The 24,662-nt window shown below is 44.9% G+C and overlaps 1 protein-coding gene across 1 annotated transcript; it reads right to left on the reverse strand.

Moving 5' to 3' along the window:
• Positions 1-18,519: 18,519 nt before the first annotated feature.
• On the reverse strand, positions 18,520-21,579 carry LOC127326258 (uncharacterized). The gene is made up of 6 exons (XM_051353112.2): positions 21,363-21,579; positions 21,124-21,256; positions 20,937-21,040; positions 20,092-20,263; positions 19,859-19,999; positions 18,520-19,775 (listed from the first exon to the last, which is right to left on the reverse strand). The coding sequence occupies exons 1-6, from the start codon at positions 21,425-21,427 to the stop codon at positions 18,798-18,800; spliced, it is 1,593 nt and encodes a 530-aa protein (XP_051209072.1). The 5' UTR covers positions 21,428-21,579; the 3' UTR covers positions 18,520-18,797.
• Positions 21,580-24,662: the final 3,083 nt, after the last annotated feature.

Here is a 24,662-nt window from a genome sequence, read left to right on the forward strand (position 1 = left end):
GCTCCTCTCCTAGGTCAGATCTTTTTGGGTTGCTACAGTAGGTCGGTGCTACAGTAGCTACAGTAAGGCGGCACTACAGTAACGCTACAGTAAATGGCCACCTATCCTTATGTGGTGTCCTGATCGGAGACATCGATTTTGATCCAACGGTGCTGGTTCCCCTAGTGCATAGTGCTAAACATATATAAAGGGGTCAAATGACCCTAGAAGAGAGGAGAACACACGGCTACTGCTCTCAGCTCTCTCTCACACTCTCTCACTCAAACTAAGCCACCGATCAGGCTAGCACTAAAAGTCACTGGGAAGAATCAAGCACAAATTGCTCCATCCTCAAGTGGTGTGAGCAATACTTCAAAGAGATGACTGCATCTTCAGATCAAGGTACTACTGACCTTCTCTTTTTGTGGCTCAAACTAGAGCTAGATGATCCTGCTGGATCCAACAATGGTATCAGAGCACCTAGCTCTTAAGTTTGAGCCCTCTTATGTTCAAGATCATGCTTGTTTTATCAAGTTAATGTCAAGTATCAAGCTATTCTGGCTTGATCTTTTTTCTGGCCCCAACAAATCTTTTAAGGCTCAAGGGTTTTTCAATTATCAAGTTAAGTAAAAGGGGGTCTGATGCAACAACAGAAAATCCCCTATTTCTAGAAACCCTAGAACAGAAATTCCTATGTTTTTACCCCTAATTTGGATCAAGAGTTTCGATTATGTAACAAATTGATGGGGAAAGAAGCAAATTTTGCATAAACCTTGATGTTTTTCCCAAATCCGAGACTCTAATTTAAGCAATTATGTGTTTCCCTCCTGCAATAAAGCTTGTGGTTTTGGTTTATGCTAAAGATTTAAGGGGAAACCTATAACGTGATTCTTAAGATGATTTTCCCCAATCCGAAACCCTAAAGTGATGAAAATTTCCCCTGTTTTGATGCTCATGGTTTCGGTTAAGTATGAATTGAAGTGGGGACGGATTGATTTGATGCCGTAATCAACCCTAAATTATGAAATTCCCCAAATTTTCGGAACCCTAACCCTAATTTAAGAATCATGGCGGTGGAAACTTACCTTATGGGTGTCGTCGCCGTCGCTGGCCACGGCGGCGCCGGTGCCACCTTTTTATGATGGCGGTTCTGCTCGGGCACACACCCGAGCGGACTTGCCGTCCACCGCACCGGACCCGGCGCTCCTTCCTCGCGCGCTCGTCGCCGTTGAAGGCCGCCGTGGTGCCGGACTTGCGCTGGCCGTCGACGCCGTTGCGGGACGCCCGCACGCGCTCGTTCGCCTCGCGCAGGGCGCCGCCCGGAACCGCTCGACAGAGCTGCGCGCTGGCCAAAGCTGCACGCAACTCCGGCGAGAGGAACTGGACGACGCCGAAGCCCTCCTCTCTGTCGCGCGGTGCTCGTCGCCGTCGCCGTCGCGCTGCGCGCCGTCATCGCCGTCGGGAGAGGAGAGGAGGAAAAGAAACGGGGCTAGGGTTTTCGAGGGAGCCGGGCGACGACGCGCTGGTTTTGTTCCAGCTGCGGTCGTTCCTGGCCGTCGGATTGCATCCGACGGTTCAGGTCGTCCTGGCATGTTGCAAATGGGCTGTGGCCCAAGAGGGGATCAGGGGGAGCAAATACTGGGCTGGGCCAATTTCGGCCCAGTTCAGCAGAATTATTATGCAATAAAAAAAAAATTTGGGGCTGAAATAATTAATTTTCAGGCTGATTTTTCCTGCATAAATTTATTATGCTTATTATGTTTATTTTAGGCCACAATTTTAATTGTCATGCTTAGTTAATTTACATGTTGATATTACTTTTATTATTTAGTTTATTTATGATTAATGAATTATGGTGATATTTATCACTATAATTATTATGTGATAATGCTTTATTGCAAAATAAAGTTTATGGATCCTCAAATAAAGTGTGGTTTTATGCCTTGTCATTCTGACCAAAGTTGTTTGACGGGCATTTTAACTGCAAAATTCTTTTATTGGTCTGTTTCACTTCTGGCCAAAGCTGATGTGAACCGGGTCGGTAAAAGAAAATAATGAATGAGGATCATTAATGTGTGGCTTCTATTTATCAATTTGGCCAAAGCTAATTGATGAATATTTGTCCACAAAATTTTGTTGTTCATTTTCATCTCTGGCCAAAGCTGATTTGAATTTGATCAATAAAATTTAATGATGATTATGATGATGTTTACTAAAGCATTTTTGAATTTTTCTTTTGCAGCAACTAATGTCTCTAATATTGCTGGAATGCTAAATGGCATCGAACAGCTAAATGGCAACAATTATGTCACGTGGAAGGAGAAGCTTGAGATCACTATGGCCTTACTCAATATTGATTATGCTCTCCTTAATGATCCTCCTGAGGTGCCTAAAGAAAATAATGAAAATTATGAAGCCCTCAAGAAGGAATATGACATTATTAAGGCTAAGTGGGATGACTCTAATCGCAAGTGCCTTATGATGATAAAGGGCTCCATTACACAGAGTATGAGGGGAGCCCTTCCTGATTGTGAAACTGACAAGAAAGGGTACTTTGCAAAAATTGAGCATCAATTTAAAGGGTCTTCTAAAGTTTATGCAACAAGTCTTATCAGAAGGCTAATTGATGAAAAATATGATCCCACTGGAAGTCTTCGAGAGCATATTATGAAAAAATGCAACATGGCCGCCAAACTAAAGTCAATGGAGATGGAAATCTCTAATGGTTTCCTCGTCCATTTTATTATGTCATCTTTGCCTCCCCAATTTGATCCATTTATGATCAACTATAATGCGATGGATGTTAAATGGGAGATTGATGAAATGATGGCGCGATGTGTGCAAGAAGAAGAAAGGCTTAAGGCTGACAGAATTGATCATGTTAATCAGTTTGGTCATTCACAAAAGAAGAAGTATAGAAAATTTGTGAATGAATATGTGAAGCCCAAGCCTTATAAATTCAAGGAAAAAGGCCAATCCTCAAAAGGATCACAGCAAAAGAAGCCTGAAAAAGCGCCTAATGCTGAAGGAAATAATTCCAATGCTTGCCACTTTTGTGGAAAAGGTGGGCATAGGCGAAAGGATTGTTTTGGCTTCAAGAGATGGCTCAAAGAAAGAGGTACCGACGCTATTACTGTTGTTGAAGAATCCCTTTATGTTAATTATGCCACCAATACTTGGTGGATTGATTCAGGTGCAACAATTCATGTTGTAAATTCGTTGCAGGGATTCAATATGAGGAAGACCCTAAAAAGAGGGGAAAGAACAATTAGAGTTGCTAATGGTGTTGAAGCTTATGCCGAGGCTTGGAGACTTCACTCTTACACTTCATGGCGGTTTTAAGCTTCAGCTAAATAATGTTCTCTATGTACCCTCGATGAAACGGAATTTAGTTTCCGTCTCATGTTTAGATGATGATAGTTATGAGTGTCACTTTGGGAATAAGCAGTGTATAATTATGTATGACAATAATAATGTTGGCCTTGCCTGTCGACATGACAAACTTTATGTAATTTCCCTTTATGATGATATAAATAATGTGGGTTCTACCTCAAATATAAATGTCGGTACCAAACGCAAACGTAATGATAATGAGACTTCTTCGAAATTATGGCACTATCGTTTAGGCCATATTTCGAGGGGGAGGATTGAGCGTCTCATTAAAGATCAAGTTCTTCCTTCTCTTGATTTTTCGGATGCGGATGTTGATCATTGTATCGACTGCATCAAAGGAAAATATGCCAAGAAAATTAAGAAAGGTGCAAACCGAAGCACGGGAGTTTTGGAATTAATTCATACGGATATATGTGGTCCGTTTAATGTGAGATCGGTGGACGGTTATAATTCATTCATAACGTTCACTGATGATTTCTCCCGTTATGGATATATTTATCAAATCAAAGAAAAATCAGAGGCATTAGACAAGTTCAAGATTTTCAAAGCTGAGGTTGAAAATCAATGTAATAAAAGAATTAAAGTTGTAAGATCTGATCGTGGTGGTGAATACTACGGCAGACATGCAACTTATGGTCAAATTCCTGGACCATTTGCAAAATTCTTACAGAAAATGGCATTGCCGCCCAATACTCAGCACCGGGTGAACCTCAGCAAAACGGGGTGGCTGAAAGGAGAAACCGCACACTTATGGATATGGTGCGGAGTATGTTAAGCCACTCCACTTTACCGGTGAATTTATGGATGGAAGCCCTTAAAACAGCAGCACATATTCTTAACAGGGTTCGCAGTAAATCGGTGCCCAAAACACCGTATGAATTATGGACTGGGAAAAAGCCAACCCTGAATTATTTTCATGTATGGGGCTGTCCTGCTGAAGCAAGGATTTTTAATCCGGTTATGGGAAAATTAGACCCCAAGACAGTCATTGCCATTTTATTGGTTATCCCGACAAATCTAAAGCATATCGATTTTATTGTCCAAATCGGACAACGAAATTTGTTGAAACAAGACACGCTGTGTTCTTGGAAAGTGATATGATGAGGGGAGCATGACTCCCAGAGAAATAGTCTTGGAGGAAAAACAGGAATATGTCCCGATGCCCGTAATCCAAGAGCCGTTGTTTCCAAGTACATGCGAAATTGCACCTCAAGTTTCAGCTCCTGTAGCTGATGGTGCTCACATAATCTGGACAACAAAAGGACCAAGAACAGCAATTACGAGTGTATTCAAGAAGGCAACGTGCTGCTAATGCAACACCTGCTGATACACCGGCGATCGTTCAGATGTCACATCTAATGATGCTCTTATTGAAAATAATCGCGAGCCTCAAACTGTTATTAATGTGCCGAATAATGAGCCTCTTAGAAGGTCACAATGGCTAGAAAGCCTGCTATTCCTGATGATTATCTCACCTACATGAGTGAGGATACAAATGAGCCAGTGTTGGATAATGATCCCACCTCATTTAAGGAGGCTATGGAAAGTGAATATTCGTCTAAATGGCTCGATGCTATGAAAGATGAAATGAAGTCCGTGAGCACTAATGATGTATGGGACTTAGTAGAAATCCCTGAAGGAGCCAAAACAGTTGGATGCAAATGGGTCTATAAGACCAAACGTGACTCCAAGGGTGATATCGAAAGGTTTAAAGCAAGGCTTGTGGCAAAAGGATTCACTCAAAGAGAAGGGATTGATTATAATGAAACTTTTTCACCCGTCTCTTCGAAGGATTCATTCAAAATAATTATGGCACTCGTAGCTCATTATGATTTAGAGCTACATCAGATGGATGTCAAAACGGCATTTCTAAATGGTGACTTACGCGAAGATGTTTACATGGCACAACCGGAAGGTTTTGTTATGGAAGAAAATAAACATTTAGGATGTCATCTGAAGAAATCCATCTATGGTTTGAAACAAGCATCAAGAGAGTGGTATCTCAAATTTGATCAAGTCATAAAGAAATTTGGCTTTAAGGAAAATAAGAAGGACAATTGTGTTTATGTTAAGTTCAGGGGAGTAATTTTATCTTCCTGATATTATATGTTGATGACATACTCTTGGCCAGCGATGATAAAAATATGTTGATGGAGACCAAGAGATTCCTGTCTTCAAAGTTCGATATGAAAGATCTCGGTGAAGCAACTTATGTTTTAGGAATTGAAATTCACCGGGATAGATCCAGAGGGATCTTGGGGCTATCTCAGAGAGCATATATTGAAAAGGTACTGAAAAAGTACAATATGTATAAGTGCTCAGCCTCGCCTGCTCCTATTGTTAAGGGCGATAAATTTGGGACTTTCCAGTGCCCAAGAAATAATTATGAATCTGTATGAGATGAAGTCAATTCCTTATGCCTCAATTGTTGGGAGTATTATGTATGCACAAGTGTGCACTCGCCCTGATTTAGCTTTTGTGACCGGGATGCTTGGCAGATATCAGTCCAATCCAGGTCTGGATCACTGGAAGGCTGCTAAAAAGGTCTTGCGTTATTTGCAAGGTACTAAAGGCCTCATGCTTACTTATGAGAAATCTGACAACCTCGAAATAGTGGGTTATTCAGATGCTGATTTTGCGGGGTGTGTTGATACTAAGAAATCCACATCAGGTTATATCTTCACCCTTGCAAAAGGAGCGATATCATGGAAAAGCTCAAAGCAACTGTTATCTTGCATCGTCGACAATGCGAGGCAGAATTTGTAGCATGTTATGAGGCAACCGGCAAAGCGGTATGGTTGAAGAATTTTATCCCGGAACTAAGAGTGATTGACGGATTTCCGGGCCTCTCACTCTATCTTTGCGATAATCAACCCGCAGTGATCTATGCGAGTAACAACAAGTCAAGTGCAGCTGGCAAATTTATTGACATTAAGTATCTTGTTGTGAAAGATAGAATCCAGGATCAAACAATAGATATCAAGTACATTAATACTAAGTTTATGTTAGCGGATCCGCTCACGAAAGGCTTACCACCCAGCGTATTTAGAGAGCATGTTGCCGGCATGGGTTTGGTTGAAAGCTTTTAATCCTGGAGAAGTTGGAACTATTATGGCACCATCTCCCCAAAAGGGGCTCATTTTGAGATCGAATGGGAACCATAGTCACTTGGTTTAGCAGTACTTAATTGACTGTTGTAACCTACTGTCTTGGTGTACCATTTTATCGAAAGATGAGTCTGTAATATTTGTGATGTTTATGTAAAGAATTATGTAAATTAAGTTAATATATGATGTGAATAAAGTTTATGGAGCTCATAAATTAAAGAGTTTCATTTTGATATGAAGTAATGTGCTATAGTCACTAGATTAAATGGTACCTAACAGACCATTATAATCTTTTCGTCTTAAGTGCATTATTTTGTTGAAAAATGAGCTTATAATGATCAGCCTTACGATCAAGGGGGAGAATGTTGGATATTTTGGTGATCTAGGCTGCTCTCCTAGGTCAGATCTTTTTGGGTTGCTACAGTAGGTCGGTGCTACAGTAGCTACAGTAAGGCGGCACTACAGTAACGCTACAGTAAATGGCCACCTATCCTTATGTGGTGTCTTGATCGGAGACATCGATTTTGATCCAACGGTGCTGGTTCCCCTAGTGCATAGTGCTAAACATATATAAAGGGGTCAAATGACCCTAGAAGAGAGGAGAACACACGGCTACTGCTCTCAGCTCTCTCTCACACTCTCTCACTCAAACTAAGCCACCGATCAGGCTAGCACTAAAAGGCACTGGGAAGAATCAAGCACAAATTGCTCCATCCTCAAGTGGTGTGAGCAATACTTCAAAGAGATGACTGCATCTTCAGATCAAGGTACTACTGACCTTCTCTTTTTTGGCTCAAACTAGAGCTAGATGATCCTGCTGGATCCAACAGTAGTTAGACGATGGTGCCGGCGGATCGGACCAGACGTCCGACACGGTAAGTGCTGCTGAACTATCATCGCCTTGTCGGATAAACCGTGTTTCTTCCCAGTGGCCGGTTCTTGACGAGTAGACTTGCACCCCATACGAGAGCGGGGGCCACTCCATTGAGCCCACCCTGTTGACGTCACGCTCGTAAGCTTCTCTTACAGGCGGCGGCAGGTTGTCGTAGCTGTAGCGGATCAGGATGGCCGACCGTCCATTGCGACGTTCGGGATATGGCTTTGGCTTTTCGGGCACCTCAGGGAAGTAGAGCACGTCGTAGTGCAGCGAAACGGTCGGGTCGAACATAAGGTACAGCCGGTGGCGGTAGAAGCGCTGATGATCGGTAGGCGTCGGCGGCGGCGGCAGTGCTGCGCACCGCCGTGTCGCCGGATTGCACAGGAATAGGTTGGTCCCGTTTTGGTAGATGAGGAGCCCGTTGCGGTGGTCCAGGACTCGCGAGGTGTGGCACATCCGCCGGCGGGGCAGGAAGGAGAGGGCGTGGTCGACCGGCGAGGCGCCGGTGCCGCCGCCGCGGGAGAAGAAGCTGTGGGTCTCCTTCCCGATGTGGTTGACGAAGATGCCGCGCAGGGACCGCGGCACGAGGTGCGCGACGGCGGGCAGCAGCCGGCGGGTGTCGACGACCGCGCGCCAGTCCTTGCAGACGCTCCGGCACACGGCGAGGCTCCGTGGCGGGAGGCGGCGCGCGACGTGCGCGAGCATCTCCTCTGGAAGATCATCCATGCCGGTCGACATGCGTCGTCTCGATCCTGTTTGGCCACCACCGGGTTCGGTGGTACTCGCGTGCCCATCATATAAGGACGCGAACAACAATTGTACGGCAAGCAAAGGCCAACGGGGTGTCCAACTGAAGCCGATCGATTGGCCTCCTTTCCGTTGTCATCACTGATAGGGATTCCACCCTCGCTTGCTCTCTCTCGATCTTGACAGATAAACCGCTCCGCGGCCTGTTCGTGACCAAATCGCTCACCAAATGAGAGTTTAGTGACTGGTTTTCACATTTTGAGACTTGGGTGACCAATGTGCTCATCTCGAAAATTTGGTGGCCACCGGTGCGTTTCCCTCTATGAAAAATGTCTTTGTAGCCTAAACCGGTTTACATCCGTTTTCACTTTTCACCCCTAGCTTTCTATCGACAAGCTCTTTATCAAACAATAGTTTTAGGGTTTGTGGCACACATCCAACGTGGGGTGGCCTTTGCATTATATAGGGGTACAATACAAGTACAGGTAGGATTACAACACACGTATATCCTAATATATACAGAATCTAACACCCTCCCTCAATCTCAACCAATCTCTGAAGAGTTCAGTAAGTTAAGATTGCGCCTACAGCCTTCGAACTGAGGTAATGGCAGTGGCTTCGTGAAGATGTCAGCAAGTTGATCCTTTGAAGGGATAAACTTGATAAGAAGCAGTTTCTGAGCAACACGCTCTCTAACAAAGTGGAAATCAACCTCGATGTGTTTCGTTCGGGTATGAAATACTGGATTTGAAGACAGATATGTAGCACCGATGTTATCACACCAAAGGACTGGCGGCTGCCTTTGAGAGATTCTCAACTCTCGAAGCAAAGACTGTATCCAAATAATCTCAGCTGTGGCATTTGCAACTGCTTTGTACTCAGCTTCAGTGCTACTGCGGGACACTGTCGCTTGTTTCCGAGCACTCCAGGCGATCAAGTTTGGACCAAAGAACACTGCATGTCCCCCCGTGGATCGCCTGTCCTCTGGACTACCAGCCCAGTCGGCATCAGAGAATGCAGAGAGCACTCCAGAAGGCGCCGGCTGCAGAAGCAAGCCATAGGAGGCAGTGAACCGAACATAACGCAATATGCGTTTAACAGCAGTAAAGTGCGAATCCCGAGGAGCATGAAGAAACTGACAGACACGGTTGACAGCATAAGAGACATCAGGACGGGTGATAGTCAAGTACTGCAAACCTCCAACAATACTGCGGTACTCGGTAGCATCATCAGCAGAAAGGAGAGCACCATCGAGAGCAGACAGTCTGTCAGTAGAGGACATAGGCGTAGTAGCAGACTTGCACTCAAGCATACCAGACCGGCGTAGAAGATCCATAGAGTACTTCTGCTGAGTGAGAGTCAAACCAGAAGCAGAGTGAGAGACCTCTAAACCAAGAAAATAATGCAGACGGCCAAGGTCTTTAATAGCAAAGTCACCACTCAAAGCCGAGACTAGACGATCCGCAGCAGTTGCCAAAGAGCTGACCAGAATGATATCATCAACGTAAACCAGCAGATACATAGTAACCGTCGGACGCTGAAGAAGGAATAATGAGGTGTCAGCTGTGGAGGGAACAAAGCCAAGAGCCCGAAGAGCTGTGCCAAGACGTGCATGCCAAGCACGCGGAGCTTGCTTCAGACCATAAAGCGCCTTAACAAGACGACACAAATGTTGCGGATGAGCAGGATCAACAAAACCAGGGGGCTGACGCATGTATACCTCTTCTTCAAGAACTCCATGCAGAAAAGCATTCTGAACATCAAGCTGACGAAGAGACCAGCCTCGAGTAACAGCAATAGAGAGCAGAAGACGAATAGTGGTGGGCTTGACCACCGGACTGAAGGTATCCTCATAATCAAGACCATAGCGTTGTTTAAAACCTTTGGCTACCAGCCTAGCCTTGTACCTCTCAATAGAACCGTCAGCATGTTTCTTAACCTTGAACACCCACTTGGAATCAATGATATTGACACCGGTTTTTGGAGGGACCAAACGCCATGTCTCATTCTTGAGAAGAGGTATACATGCGTCAGCCCCCTGGTTTTGTTTTAGGGTTTGTGGCACACATCCAACGTGGGGTGGCCTTTGCATTATATAGGGGTACAATACAAGTACAGGTAGGATTACAACACACGTATATCCTAATATATACAGAATCTAACACTCTTCGAAACTAGCTTCTACTATATGTATGTGCAAAGGACGTCAGGTTGTGTCCTCGCATCCTCGGTGAGGCAGCGTAGCCACGCTGTCTCGGCAAGTTCTTGATCACCCGGCAGCCGAGCGCGCCAAAAACGAGCCTCTTCACAGCACATTCGAAGTAGAAGGGGAGGCAGGACTGCTCGTCTCGGAGATTCCACATGTAGAGGGTGAAGGTCATCGCAGAGTCGGGCACCATGGCAGGCGCCCCGTACTCATGAAGAAGCCGGATATCGGCGTCGTCAAGGAACTGGAAGCCAACCGCGTCCCAAGAACCGTACGTCAAACGAACTGACACTCGAGGAAGATGTGCATACTGCTTAGTCGTTTCCAAAGGAGCTTGACGTATGGAGCAGATTGCTTCAGCCTTCTGCGGCAGACAGGATGTTCTCCCGCAGCAGCGCCGTCCGGAACTGGATACGGGCCTTGAACAACAACCAAGCGGGCGACGGAGAGAAAAGGAGACGAACGGCAAGACGGACAAGCGACGTCGGCCGGGAAAAATTTAGAGAACCAATTTCGGCTCTGATACCATGCTAAGCTTCATGCACTAGCCACTTGAACCAAAAGTCCGAACTGATGGAAAGGGCTAGGCAATCTACTTGTACACTTCACAACAAACTTCACCTTCGCCGGTGCAAAGTTTCCAGGGAGATGTGGTTGGCTGTTTCCAAGGGAGCTTTGTAAAAGATCAGGTAGAGAGGATCTACTCGGATGATCCGAGCCCTCGTGATACGTTTCCTTATATAGCAGATAACAGAGAGATTACAATGAGGTAAGGGAGAGGAACCCAGACTCTATGTTCCGTGTTTAAACATAACACAACTCTATCTCTAACACCCTCCCTTAATCACAACTTTTTCAAGTTGAGATTAAATCTAAACTCCTCAAAGTTTCTTACAGGTAGTGGCTTTGTAAAACCATCAGCAATTTGATCCTTGGAAGGAATGAAACGAATCTCCAATTGCTTCTTCAAAACTCGTTCTCTGACGAAGTGAAAATCTATCTCGATGTGTTTGGCTCTGGCGTGGAAAACTGGATTTGCTGACAAATATGTTGTTCCTAAGTTATCACACCACAAACATGGCGGTTGCTTCAACTTGACTCCAAGCTCCTTAAGTAATGACCGCATCCAAATGACTTCAGCTGTAGCATTTGCTACTGACTTATATTCTGCTTCAGTGTTTGACCTGGAGACAGTTGCTTATTTCTTGGCACTCCAGGAAATAAGATTGGGTCCAAAGAACACAACAAAACCACCAGTTGATCGACGATCATCTACACAACCAGCCCAGTCAGTATCAGAGAAAAGCACTCAGTAGTGTTGAATGTGACCTAAGAAAGGTCAAGCCAAAACTCATAGTATGCTTCACATATCGCAAAATTCGCTTTGCAGCTGTCCAATGAATAGTAGTAGGAGCATGCAAATACTGGCACACTTTGTTGACTGCATAACAAATGTCAGGTCTTGTGAGAGTAAGATACTGCAATGCACCTACCATACTTCTATATTTGGTACTGTCTTCAGGACCTAGCATATCTCCCTCCCTTGCAGTGATCTTCTCAGAAGACGAGAGAGGGGTAGGCGAGCCAGAACAATGAGTCATGCCAACACGGGTCAGAATATCCTGAGCATACTTGGCTTGATTAAGAACAATGCCATCATGTACTCTGTGCACTTCAAGGCCCAAGAAATAATGAAGGTCACCAAGATCTTTGAGGGCAAATGCTTTACCAAGAACCTTAAGCAAGGCATCAGTGGCAGCGGAAGACGAACTGGCCATTATAATATCATCAACATAGATAAGCATGAACATGGTAACCTTGTTGTGGCGATATATGAACAAGGAGGTGTCTGACTTTGAGGCAACAAACCCATATTTGACCAACTGAGAACTCAAGCGAGAGTACCATGCACGCGGAGCCTGTTTCAACCCATAAAGTGCCTTGTCCAATTTACACACATAATTTTTGTACCTTGGATCTTCATAGCCAGGTGGCTGTCGCATATAAACTTCCTCTTCCAGAACACCATGAAGAAACGTGTTCTTGACATCTAACTGTCGCAAACTCCATCCCCTGGAAACTGAAATAGCCAAGACAAGACGAACTGTTGCAATCTTCACCACTTGACTGAATGTATCTTCATAATCAATACCATAGCGCTGCTTGAAGCCTTTAGCCACAAGACGTGCTTTGTAGCGATCAACAGACCCATCTGCTTTGCGCTTGACTTTATATATCCAACGACAATCAACAATATTTTTACCTCGATGTGCAGGAATAAGATGCCAAGTCTTATTTTTGGCAAGAGCACCAATTTCCTCATCCATGGCAGATTTCCAATTTGTATCTTGCAGAGCTAGTTGCAGACTTGTTGGTTCATCAGATACTGCAGAAAGACCCCAGCGTACAGTACCATCGGTGTACGTTTTTGGTTTGCGAATACCGCGGGAAGCACGCGTAACAGGAGGCGAAGCAGGCACAGGCTGGGCACAGACTGACCGGACACAGCAGATCCGGAGCCTTCAGCAGCAGATCCGGATGAACTTGGCGCACTGGATCCTGTGGGCGTTGGTGTGTTCGCAGCAGAAGGCGTTGTGTGGCCGAGAGAGGACGCAGACGCTCCGGTCGCGCCAGGGGACCGGCCAGGCGCATGTGCTGCCGCAGCAGGCGGCGTCAGATCGCCAGGTGGGCGGGCAGACCGCGCACGATTGGTGGCTGCGCGATCCGAGGCGGATCGATCGGATCCCGAGGAGATCCCAGCGACCCCGAGGTGGATATCGGCAGCGAATCCACCTCGTGTTCAGTGCTGCTGTCCTCTTCCTCTATTATTTCATGTGAGCCGTTTAGGCTGATTTGAACACCATTTTCATCAGGATTTCGTCCGGCGAGTTGCTCATGAGCTGGAGAAGCCTGGGGAACAACAAAAGGAGTACTCACGGCAGGATTAGTAGCAGGAATATTATCAGCATGATGATCACTATTCTAGTTGTCCCCTAACACAAAGGTATGAAGAGACGGATTAAGCAAAAGAATTTCTTTGCGAAGTAAAGCTCCATAATTAGGATGCAAATTTTTGAAGGGAAACACATCTTCATCAAAGACAACATCTCGAGAAATATAGACACGACCAGTGGATACTTCAAGACACTTAACCCCTTTGTGGCGAGGACTATAACCCAGAAAGACGCATTGAGTGGAACGAAAGGCAAGTTTGCGTTTATTGTATGGGCGAAGGTTGGGCCAACATGCACAACCAAAAACACGAAGAGAACTGTATGATGGTTTGGTTCCTAAGAGACGATGCACAGGAGTATCATTATTGATGACTTTGCTAGGAAGCATATTGATGAGATAGGTGGCAGTTAGAAAAGCCTCATCCCAAAATTTTAAGGGCATGTGAGCATGAGCAAGGAGAGCTAGACCAACTTCTACAATGTGTCGATGTTTTCTTTCAGCGGCCCATTTTGTTGGTGAGCATGGGGATGAAACATGATGAGATATACCCTGTGACTGGAAAAGTGAGTTTAATTTCTCATACTCACCTCCCCAATCTGACTGAACAGTAAGGATTTTAGCATCAAGTTGGCGCTCAACAAGTTTTTGGAAGTTAATAAAGGCAGAATAAGCATCAGACTTTCTTTTGAGCAAATAAATCCAAGTAATATAGTCATCAATAAAGCTTACATAGTAATCATGACGACCTACAGAAGTAGGAGCAGGATCCCATACATCAGAATAGATTAACTGAAGAGGGGCAGTAGAAGCACTAGTGGATACAGGGTATGGAAGCTGATGACTTTTAGCTCGCTGACATGAATCACACACTGACTCTAGGCTAGAATCTCTTAATGAGAGAAGTTTACTTTTGCTAATGATTTGTCTAACAATGACTGAAGACGGATGACCTAGACGACTATGCCACCTTGCTTGAGAGGGCTTGGCAGCAACACATGCATGCTTGGGAGACTGTGATGAAGATACCAATGAAGATATGAGTGGATAAAGCCCCCCAACGCATCTCCCTCTATGAATTACTCTCCTCGTGACCTGGTCCTTGATCAAAAAGAAGAATGGATGAAACTCAATGAAAAACGATTGTCATATGTGAATGTACGGAGAGAAGATTTTTAGATGCCATGTGGAACATGCAGAACATCACTAAGATGAAAATTGTGTGCAGGGGTACGAACAGTAGAGTGACCAACATGTGAAATAATCATACCATGACCTCCTGCTGTGTTGACCCTGTCGTTGCCACGGTACTTGTCACAAACGGTCATGTTGTTCAGCTCCCCGGTGATGTGATGAGTAGCACCGCTGTCCTGGTACCAATTGGTGTCAACACCATATGAGGCGACGTGGGCCTCCTTGTCATCAGAGTCATCGTCATCCTCCTGGAAGCGCCACCAACAGTCTCTAGCCGGGTGGCCCTCCTTGCCGCAGATCTAGCAGGTTACGTCGATCCAGGGAGTCGTGCGACGCCGGCCACGTCCACGGCCACGACCCCCACCAGCAGGGGCGCGCCCTCCTCCACGGCCTTGGCGAGGCGGGCGGTCGTCACGTCGATCCTCGCGGCGGGTGTCACGCCGATCAACATAGTCGCCGCGATCACCGTGGTGACTGCGGTCACCACGTGCACGGTCATAGGGGCGTCCACGGCCTTGGCACTGGGCGCTAGCTGTTTGCAGATGTTTCAAAGTCCATCGTGGTGTTGCCTCCCAGAATCTCCTGGCGATGATCATACGCATGAAGCTGGGCGTAGAGAGAGGCCAAGGTAGGGGGCGTCGGCACAGCACCGAGAGCGGCGACGAGGGCGTTGTAGGGCGAACCAAGACCAGCAAGGATGAAGGAGACATGCTCCCGCACCGGAATCATCTCGCCGACCGCAGCAAGTTCGTCAACGATACTTTGCATCTTCGTGAGATAGGCAGAGGTGGACATCTGCAAGCTTCTTTGTATTTGCCAGTTGAATCCTCAGGTTCGTGACCTTGGTCTGGCACTGCGAGGCGAACATCTCCTCAACTGCTTGCCAGACGCCGGCAGCAGTCTCGATGCGCTGGACATGAGGAAGGACCTCGGGTCCGATCGACTGAAGGAGATAGCCCAAGACGATCTGATCGCGGGAGATCCACGAGTCGTAGGCTGGGTTCGGCGCAGAGGTTGGGGTTTGATCTTTTTCTTTGTCAGCAGGTTGCACCTCAATTGTCTCCGGCGGGGCTGCGTCGGTGCCATCAAGGAGCCCGAACAAGCGCGCGCCGCGGATTGGAGGGAGAACTGAGCACGCCATCCTGTGTAGTTTGCCCGATTCAATTTGTCGGATGGAGGCTGACCAAGGTTGATCGGCGCCGCAGAGGAGGACGCCATGGCCAGATTGGAAGGTGGCGGCGATGGGGAAGGAAGTTGGGCGATCAGTTTTGTCGGCGGAAGAGCCGGCCTGATACCATGTAAAAGATCAGGTAGAGAGGATCTACTCGGATGATCCGAGCCCTCGTGATACGTTTCCTTATATAGCAGATAACAGAGAGATTACAATGAGGTAAGGGAGAGGAACCCGGACTCTATGTTCCGTGTTTAAACATAACACAACTCTATCTCTAACAAGCTTGACGTATGGGGCAAACTGCTTCAGCGGCAGACCTGATGTTCTTCCGCAGCAGCGCCGTCCGGAACTGGATACGGGCCTTGAACAGCAACCAACCAAAGAACTTCACCTTCGACAGTGGAAAGTATCCTGACGAGGTTGACAACTTATTTTGTAAGAATTGTGACATGTTAATTTTGGCACAAATATGGTAGGAACTTCTACAATGACCGTCGCGTCACTTTGAATACGAAAAATAATTGTCCAAACATACAAACATGAAGTCTAACTTAAAAGATCTCAACGAAATAAACAACCCGTTTATTGATGATGGATCTTAAATCTGATTCACGTTTTTGAATTAGGAAAAAGGCTGGTTGACGCCATCATTTTGCACATACATGCCAATAATTACTCCCTCCATCCCTGAAAAGAAGACTTATAGTTTGTTTCAAAGTAAAAAAAAATTTAAAGTCTGACCAGATTTTTAGAGAAGACTAGCAACCACTCCAATACTATATGAAAATATAGATCTAACGATGTAGATTTGGTATTGTAGATGTTGATGGTTATTTCTAATGAACTTAGACAAAACCAGCCTATCACATGTTTCATTCTGTTAGTAGTCATTCTCTTCGGTTCTTGAATCAGAGAGCGCGGCAGTGAAGAATGAGAATGGTGAAAAGGAAGAAACATCCTTCCGCAAAAAAAAAAAAAAAAAAAAAGAAAAGGAAGAAACATCAAGTGAAAATGCAGTAGCCAGCAAGGGGAAATGGGAAGGGTGAACAAGAAGCATCAAGTGATTGGTCTTGAAATGTGTGGTCTGAGATCATTAGCTATGGCGAAGTGCCTGATAATATATACTACATCCAAATTTAAATAAAGTTAAGACATGTTTCATGGGACGGATGAAGTAATTCATTTCTGGGGTAGAATCTTTTTAGATCAATCTGACATATCCGGATTACAGAGACCACACTGACATGTCAGCCAACACCACCAGCTTGTCTATTCTCGCTGTGATGAGAATGTTGTATCACTAGTCGCGACCAAAACCAGTAGTCATGTTCCTATTTTATTTATTCTCCATTGCAAGTTTTTGGCGATTTTCAAGTTAGTTAATTCCGATTGAGTGGCTATAGATCAGATTCTCATCACGCAATTGTAGCTTTAGGCAAAAACAGTTAATAATAACTTTACCATAATCTTGATCTTATTTTACCGACTACCAATAAAATGAATATGGTGAGACAATGAATATTACAACCAGAAGAACATCATGAAAGTTCCATTGAACAGTGATTCAACAATGTTGTCTGGTCTTTTCTAGCCCTGGATATTATCTTTAGTTTTGTTTTATTCACTACTGCTAACTGAATTGATTCCCCTTTCCCACTCCTGAACTAATATACCTTGAGGATTGAGAACAGGGTGCATGCTATAAGCTTTGACAAGACTGCATCAGTTGGAAGCGAGGGATCACAAGAGACTGGCATGTTGCCTCTGCTTCACTAACAGTTGGTTAGCAACTCAGGATCAAGCAATTCGTCCAAGGTAAGATATTGGAGGAAAACAAACTAGGCCATAAGACAGTTTAATGAGTCAATTTCTCAAAACCACACCTTCTTTGTCAAAACTATCGAGAACCCCACTTGAGGAATGTATTTACAAAACCACACTTTTGCAGACAGAACATTTCACAAGCCTTCTGACTAAGTGTGGTTTAGAGAAATATTCTGTCATATAAAGTGTGGTTTTGTGAGATGCACCCCTAGAAGTATGTTTTCTTGATTCTTTTTGACAAAAGAAGTCTGGTTTTTGAGAAAGCTACTCCAGTTTAATTATATCTGCCTCAGTTTGATCTCCTCCAATTCTCACATTGGGCGACTACCCTTGTTTCTGTGGTACCTAGCTCTGCATGGTTCCCAGATGGACCACTCAAGGTGAGATATTAGAAGAAACTGAACCATCATTCTGTCTTTCCGATGGATGATTCAGTCCCCTCTAATCCTAGCTTTGAGCGGCGCATGTCTATTCCTAGCTAACCCGGTCTAATGGTTCTCTCTAGGCTGCAGACGCCAGGCAATCGACCGAAAGTGAGATATTGGAGGAAGACAAGCTGGATCTGCGACAAACGATTGTTCACCTTTCAAGACCGGTTTGTTTTCCTCCAATTCTCACTTTCAGTGCCTGGCAAGCACCACGAAACTGGCTACAATAGAACTTGTCCATTCTGGATCTGTGAAGCTGCTGCCCTACAGCTCTAGTCAAATTTATAGCCATCTTGGGACGAGGATAGTTCCTTCAGATTTCGAACAGCAGCAGCATATATTTCTGTTACGCCTGCATGTCCATCGTGCTTTGTCCTGAACCCCATTTAAAAGGCTGCAGGACTTTGTGCCATGTACTATGTCTATGTACTACTGTAACTACCACATGCAACCGATCAAGCTTCAGTTCACTCTCCATGATATGCTTTTCCCTCTCTTAGACTAATGTACGTCAACGGTCAATAGGTAGCTTTCTCTCGTTTTTCAGCATTGCAAAAAAGAAAGTTGAAATAATGACCTACGTACATCACTCCCACCATGTTCAATCATGACATTTACTTAAAAGATAAAAAAAGATCTTAAAAGACATTCACTTGTGTTCAGATTTTATTTCCTGTAGAGGTCTGAGATCTCCGAAATTCCATACAACAACCAAGCATTTACAATTTACAGACAGTGAACAAGAAAGGGCATTAACCTAGTAAAACTGCTGGTGCCGCCTTTTTCCGCATCAACTCAGCATACAGAGGAATTTCCGAGAAAATAGCCAAACACTAAGGGTCCAAACAAGGCTTCACAGACATCACACCCAAGACATCAAACTATGCGGGAGAGCTAATATGCAGACAACTAGCACTCAAGGCTTCGATGAGAAAAGGTTGGGGTAGGAGAATGGATCGTCCTCCAACGATGGCGATCTCTGAGGCACATGAGAAGGTGCATAACCCTGCATGTCATTGGAAAAGGAGTCCTGATGATCAAATGCTGGTTTCTGTGTCACCTCAGTTTGATGATGACTTTCCTTCTCGCTACCATCGTTGTAGTTCTCATAAGCCCTACTGTTCTTCTTTAGATCGGCAATACGCAGTTGCGCAAGGTTTGCTGCAGCACGGGCTGCCGATGCAGCTCGCTCTGCTGAATCAGCAGCAGTTTGGGCAGCTGAAAGCACGTCATCCAAATCAATATTTTGCCTGCTCTCCATGGGAGATGCCGAGTGCACCTGCTCTGAATGCTTCGAGAACATGTTAAAATCGTTTAGTGTTTGGGGAGGGGTCACCACTTCATCAATTGTTCTTGTGTAGAATTCTGGCTCTGTTGGCTTCAATGCAGGTGTTGGAGAATTTAAGGGAATCGAGTCATTGCTCTCCATTGAAGAAGCAGAAGCAAATGGTGGGGGAGAGGCAAAAGGAACAAATTGCTTCTTTTCATTTGGGAGAGCTGGCATACTTGGCTGAGCAAATGGTGCTGAAACAGGGGGCTGTGAACTTTTCAGGTTATTATAGAACGTAGCATCAGCTGTTGGATTCTCTTCCAAGTCGGACGGGTTTGAGAATTCATGAGCAGCCGGCTTTGAGAATTCATGAGCAGACGGGTTTGAGAATTCATGAGGAGCCGACTGGGAGCTTTGCACATGTGGACCAATATCTGGGGTTGATGGAGTATCAGAAACCGGGCGAATTACTGCTTTTGGAACTTCAGGCAAATCCAGCTCATCAAAACCGCCACCAGACTCATCGTCTTCATTAGATTGGACCGCAGCACTTGTAGCTACTGTCTCCTCATGTTTCTCCTTTGGAAGAGGAAGCGTTGAGCCACTGAAGTAGGTAGGTCCATTCTAATGGAAGGAAACATTTGCGAGGTGAGATTAAAAATAATGAACTAACCTTAGTTTCTGTTGTGCAAAGTGCAAACACTTACCAACAGATCTTCATGGGGTTTAAGATATTCTGTCTCTGTTTCTGAAGGATCCCAATCGATCTCGTGCTCCTCAGCAATCTCCTTCAGGAGTTTCATCTTCACTTCAACCGGAGGAGGACGGATAGAAAGCAGTTCAATGATCTGCAGAGGCATTGATTCAGATCGTTTCAGCATCCTTCTAATCGTTAGGTATAGCATAACTAAAATACTTTCGATGGAAGTTGGCACATGACCTGCCGGTTGACCCCACAATCTGGCATAAGCTCTGCAGCTGCAGCAACAAATTCTTTCCCATACTTTGTGGCAAACATCATCTGGACTTGGATCAGTTCAGGCAAATCTGAGCATCTTGGAGCAGCAAAACAGATGCTGGATATCGCCTCCTTGAGATCTATAGGGCATTCCCTGAAGCAGGCAAAGAAATTTAAAAGGTCAGCACCAATAATTTAGCTGCAAAAGCCAACAGAAATTGTGTAACCATTAACCACCACGTTTGAGAAGATACACTTGAACAAAGAATTGACTAAGGATTTAGAAGGATAATTTAGTGCCACTCTTTGGGGAAGGTCAAAAGGAGGCAACAATCTGATGCTTAGGGGCATACGTATGCATCCTTTCAAATTACATGTAGAAAAGTTGTTCTATATTACAGAATAAAGAACTGATATAATATATTCGAGAGGCTAAGTAACATGTTTGGAAATAGATGAACACTTACACACATGAAAGAAAGCCATGTTTCAAGTTGAATAGCAATGTCATTCATGACATGCCGGTCCAACTGCAAATGCAACTGAGCACTAACAACAGATTGCAGCTACTATCGGACTAAAGAGATGAACTTAACCTACAAGTGCCACAGGGCATTAGCCATAAATTAGTACTAATCAGCTCAAGCCAGCCAGGACAGCAGCTCCACTGCTCCAGCACACTTGAGTGGAATTTGACATGCCTAGTTGAGGGTGTATGTAAAGAACTCGACCCACAAAAACAATTGCATAAAACAAAGAACACTAAGCCTTAGCCTACATATGGTTACTGAATAAGAGAGACTGAGGGAGCAGGACAGGTTACAAACTTTTGCGCCTCGATGATGGGCAGGCGGACGGAGACGAGCTCGCAGAAGAGCTCGAGGATCTCCTGCGCCGCCATCATGTTCTCCTCCCGGATGATGTGCTCCACCTGCGACCGCATCAACGCAATTAAACCATCGGTCATGAAATCCAAGACCCCGGTACTAGCCTAAACTAGAGGTCGTCCTTTACCCTGATTCTGGCGGTGGCCTCCTGGCCGGCCTCGAGGAGCTTGGCGATGTCCCGGCGCATCTGGCGCAGCTGCAGCTCCCTCCGGTTCCGCAGCAGCTTTATCCGCGGGATGGACAGCTTGAGCAGCGTCTTGCTGGCGCGTCAAGAAACGAACCGAATCAGAAGAAAGTCGCGGAATTTAGACCAATTGAGAAACCAAGAACTCGTGTCCCGGCCAAGATTCCGAGAGAAGACCGTACCACTTGGCGCCGCGGAAGCCGCCGCCGCCCCCGCCCTTGCCGAAGAAGGCGTCCAGCATCGACATGGCGGCGCCGGGGTCCCGATCGATCGGTAAGGTGGAGTGGGTTGGTTAATGGAGTGGAGGACGCGTCGATCTGAATAGCGACGGTGAGATGGAGGAAGAAGAGGAGGAGGAGGAGGAGTCGATGGTGAGGTGGAGGCGGAGCCGCGGCCGTGTTGTGTGGGCGTAGGCCGTAGGCTGGCCGACTACCTGCTCCACTACGAGAAGGATCTGGACCGTCCGTCCGGACACGTGGATGGGGAGAGATGGGGCCCGGAGACGCGGCGGTGGCTTTGCTGTCTGGGACTCTGTCTCCAGCTTTGCTTCGCTACAAAGAAAACTAAGATTCCTTCTCGTGTGTATTTACTTGTAGAGTTTTTAATAATAATGTTAGTTTATTATTAGTATGGGTTTCTAATAACGGATTTGCTAATCCTCAGGCGACTGAGATTAATTTATGTCTCAGTCGATTTACATAGCCGTCCATTTCTCGTGTCAAGATTCGTGTTTCTTTTATATTCGTACAGGTTCGGGTAGAGGAAAAAACATATGTGGAAGATGTTGTTCGAACTCTCAACTTCCGGATAGCTTCGCAACAGTAATTACCACTGGGCTATAATATTAGATGCGTAAATTCCACCGTCTCTCTACATATATTACGCGTAGATTACGTGTCACCTTATTTATTTATTCTGCAACTTGAAAAAACTTTGTTGCAAATGGCCGAACTAGTTTCTTTTATCATTTATCATTTTTTTTCTTTTATTATCTATTCTTGTCTTTATGTATGTTATTTCTCTTATCTCCCCTTTTACTTTATTTCTTAATATGTCTTATTAAATGTATGCATTTAACGGGTTTTACTGGTTAGATAAGAGTGGCATTCTTGACAAACTGGTTAGATAAGAGTGGCACTTTTTGAAAAACAAAGATTCAACTTGCAATAGGTTTTCGGTGAGACTTGCACCTTTTCAAGGAAATGTGCAACCCAAACTAGTTTTTGGTATGAGTTACACTATTCTCAAGAAACTAGATGATAACCCGCACGTTGCTGCGGAATATTTGATTGAATACGATATTGGAGATTCTAACAGGGGTATATAAGCCATCATAAGCCTAAATCATTCACAAACATCAAGTAACATATTTTTCTTGAAGAAATACTGTCATTTTGATTTGTGAACTTTTTTGTCCACCTCACAATCTCGAATATTCAAGTAGCAAGAAAGATGATCCACAGAACGGATCGGTGCTTGAAACCAATGGATGTGTAGACATAAGACTTGCCAATTGTCTTCTCAGAATATTGTAGTGGTTATCATAAACACAAACACCTTAACATTTGAATATTTTTATCATCCATAGATCCGAAGATGAATTGCCGCAGGTCCTCTGTAGTAATCTAGAAATAGTGAATGCACATCTAGCAAGAAGTATCTATTGCTTATATTTCCGGTATGTCCACAACATTCTGGAAACAGCAATATACCTAGCTAGTACTATATAGTGAGCAGTGATAAATAAGTAATGTACAATATATGATCGAAGCCGTCGCCGTTTCAGATGGAAATGGAGCTCCAAAAATACTTTGACAATGAGATGCTAAAACCGATTAGGTGTAGAGGTACCATAAATCATGTGAGAATGTGACTGATATTACAGAATCTCATCTTATAAAGCTGCCACTGATCATACAAACCAGCGTAAGGACAACTCACTTGGCTCCTCTCTTTTTTTGGTACTCCTCAAACTAAAAGAAAATCACGGTGTCATGCATAAGCCAACAGCTTCATCGAACACTTCTTTAATTGTAAAAACTGTATCATGATACTGCACATGCCCACTTTGGATTAAGAAGCAGAAAATCAAAAGAGGAAGAGGTTTTTACGAACATGGCCTGATGGTAAATGCACGACTTACACGTTGGAGAGAAAAAACAGTTTCAGTGGTAAGAGTGAATATGTGATCCAAATCCGGCCGGCAAGAAAAATGGTCCACAGAAAAATCCTGCTCATCTACCTTCCTGTCCTGGCCTTGTGGGCTGCATTGGCAAGATGAAGGGGGAATCAGCCGAGGAGAAATGAGCGGTAACCTGCTCAAGAAAAATGTGTATTCCGAGCTTGTAGGTACACCATGGAGTAATAGTTACGGGATACACCTCCTGCAATCTACCAAAATAAATGAAACTGTAATCGCATCCGAGAACAACCTAAGCAAAACAAACCACATGATTACCTAATTAAACAGACAGTAATGAAATCACGTGTATATGAAGGATATCTAGGCGAGCACATAGGATATGCTGAGCGAGCTACAGCCTGGAGAAGACTTGGCGATGTGCTGGAAGGACGATAGCAGCTACCTCTGGCCCGCCGCAACGACGGCCAACCTCAATGTGGACCGGTATGGCGGGTATGCGACGCCAAGAAGATGATGCACTCAGACGCGGGTGCATAGACGATGATGGTGGGCTCGCCTGCCTTCTTGCTGGCACTCAGTTTGGCGAGCAGGGTAGACAGAAATACATCGACACGCATCCAATGTGAATGTCTGGCTGCCGCGCCGCCCTGGCACGCCGCAGGCTGCTGCTGGTTTCCAAGACGGTTGTGGTGTCTGATGCGGCCGTGTATTCTTGGGGAGATGCCATCGGTGGTGTTGCTCGGTGAGCTAATAAGCGAGGGATTATTCCATTGGTTGTAGATGAATCGACTGTTTATAGGAGGAGTTTCAAGGTGGACATAGGGGAATGAAGAGGTGGCCGGCTGATCGCCTACCTCAGTTGCTCGGTGCGTTAATTTCCAATGTGGGGAGATGAAGAGGAAAGTACTGCAGAGAAGATGATACGGTCATTTTATGACATGCTGATGCGTGGGTTTAGCTAATGGCATCGGTGTTTGCAGGAACCAAACCGGTAGCTTTTGTGAGACAGAAGAAACAAAAATTAATAGAAAACTGAAATAATAATTGCTGAGGTGGCAATTTGGTGAGTGGATATGCTGCATGTCAAGAGAAATAGATAGTGGGGATGAACTTCTTAGTTATATAGGATGTGCAACTCAAACCGGTTTTAATATGAGTTGCACATTTTTTTTATAAATATGCAACTTAAACAGGTTTTCTATATGAGATGCACTTTTCTAAAAAAAATCACAATCAGTTTGCGGAGTGAGTTGCACGTTTCTTGAGAAATCTGTAACTCAAACTGGCTTTTAGTACGAGTTGCACTTTTCTCGAGAAATGTGCAACTCAAATAGTTTTT

This window comes from Lolium perenne, chromosome 7, assembly GCF_019359855.2.
Source record: "Lolium perenne isolate Kyuss_39 chromosome 7, Kyuss_2.0, whole genome shotgun sequence".
Taxonomy (NCBI): Eukaryota; Viridiplantae; Streptophyta; class Magnoliopsida; order Poales; family Poaceae; genus Lolium; species Lolium perenne.

Bases quoted from the DNA above. Each gene is read 5' to 3' on its own strand.
- LOC127326258 (XM_051353112.2), bottom strand. From the start codon at position 21,427: ATGTCGATGCTGGACGCCTTCTTCGGCAAGGGCGGGGGCGGCGGCGGC. The intron at 21,257-21,362 runs GTACGGTCTTCT...TTGACGCGCCAG, and splicing joins GGCTTCCGCGGCGCCAAGTG to CAAGACGCTGCTCAAGCTGT. The intron at 21,041-21,123 runs GTAAAGGACGAC...ATGCGGTCGCAG, and splicing joins AGGCCACCGCCAGAATCAGG to GTGGAGCACATCATCCGGGA.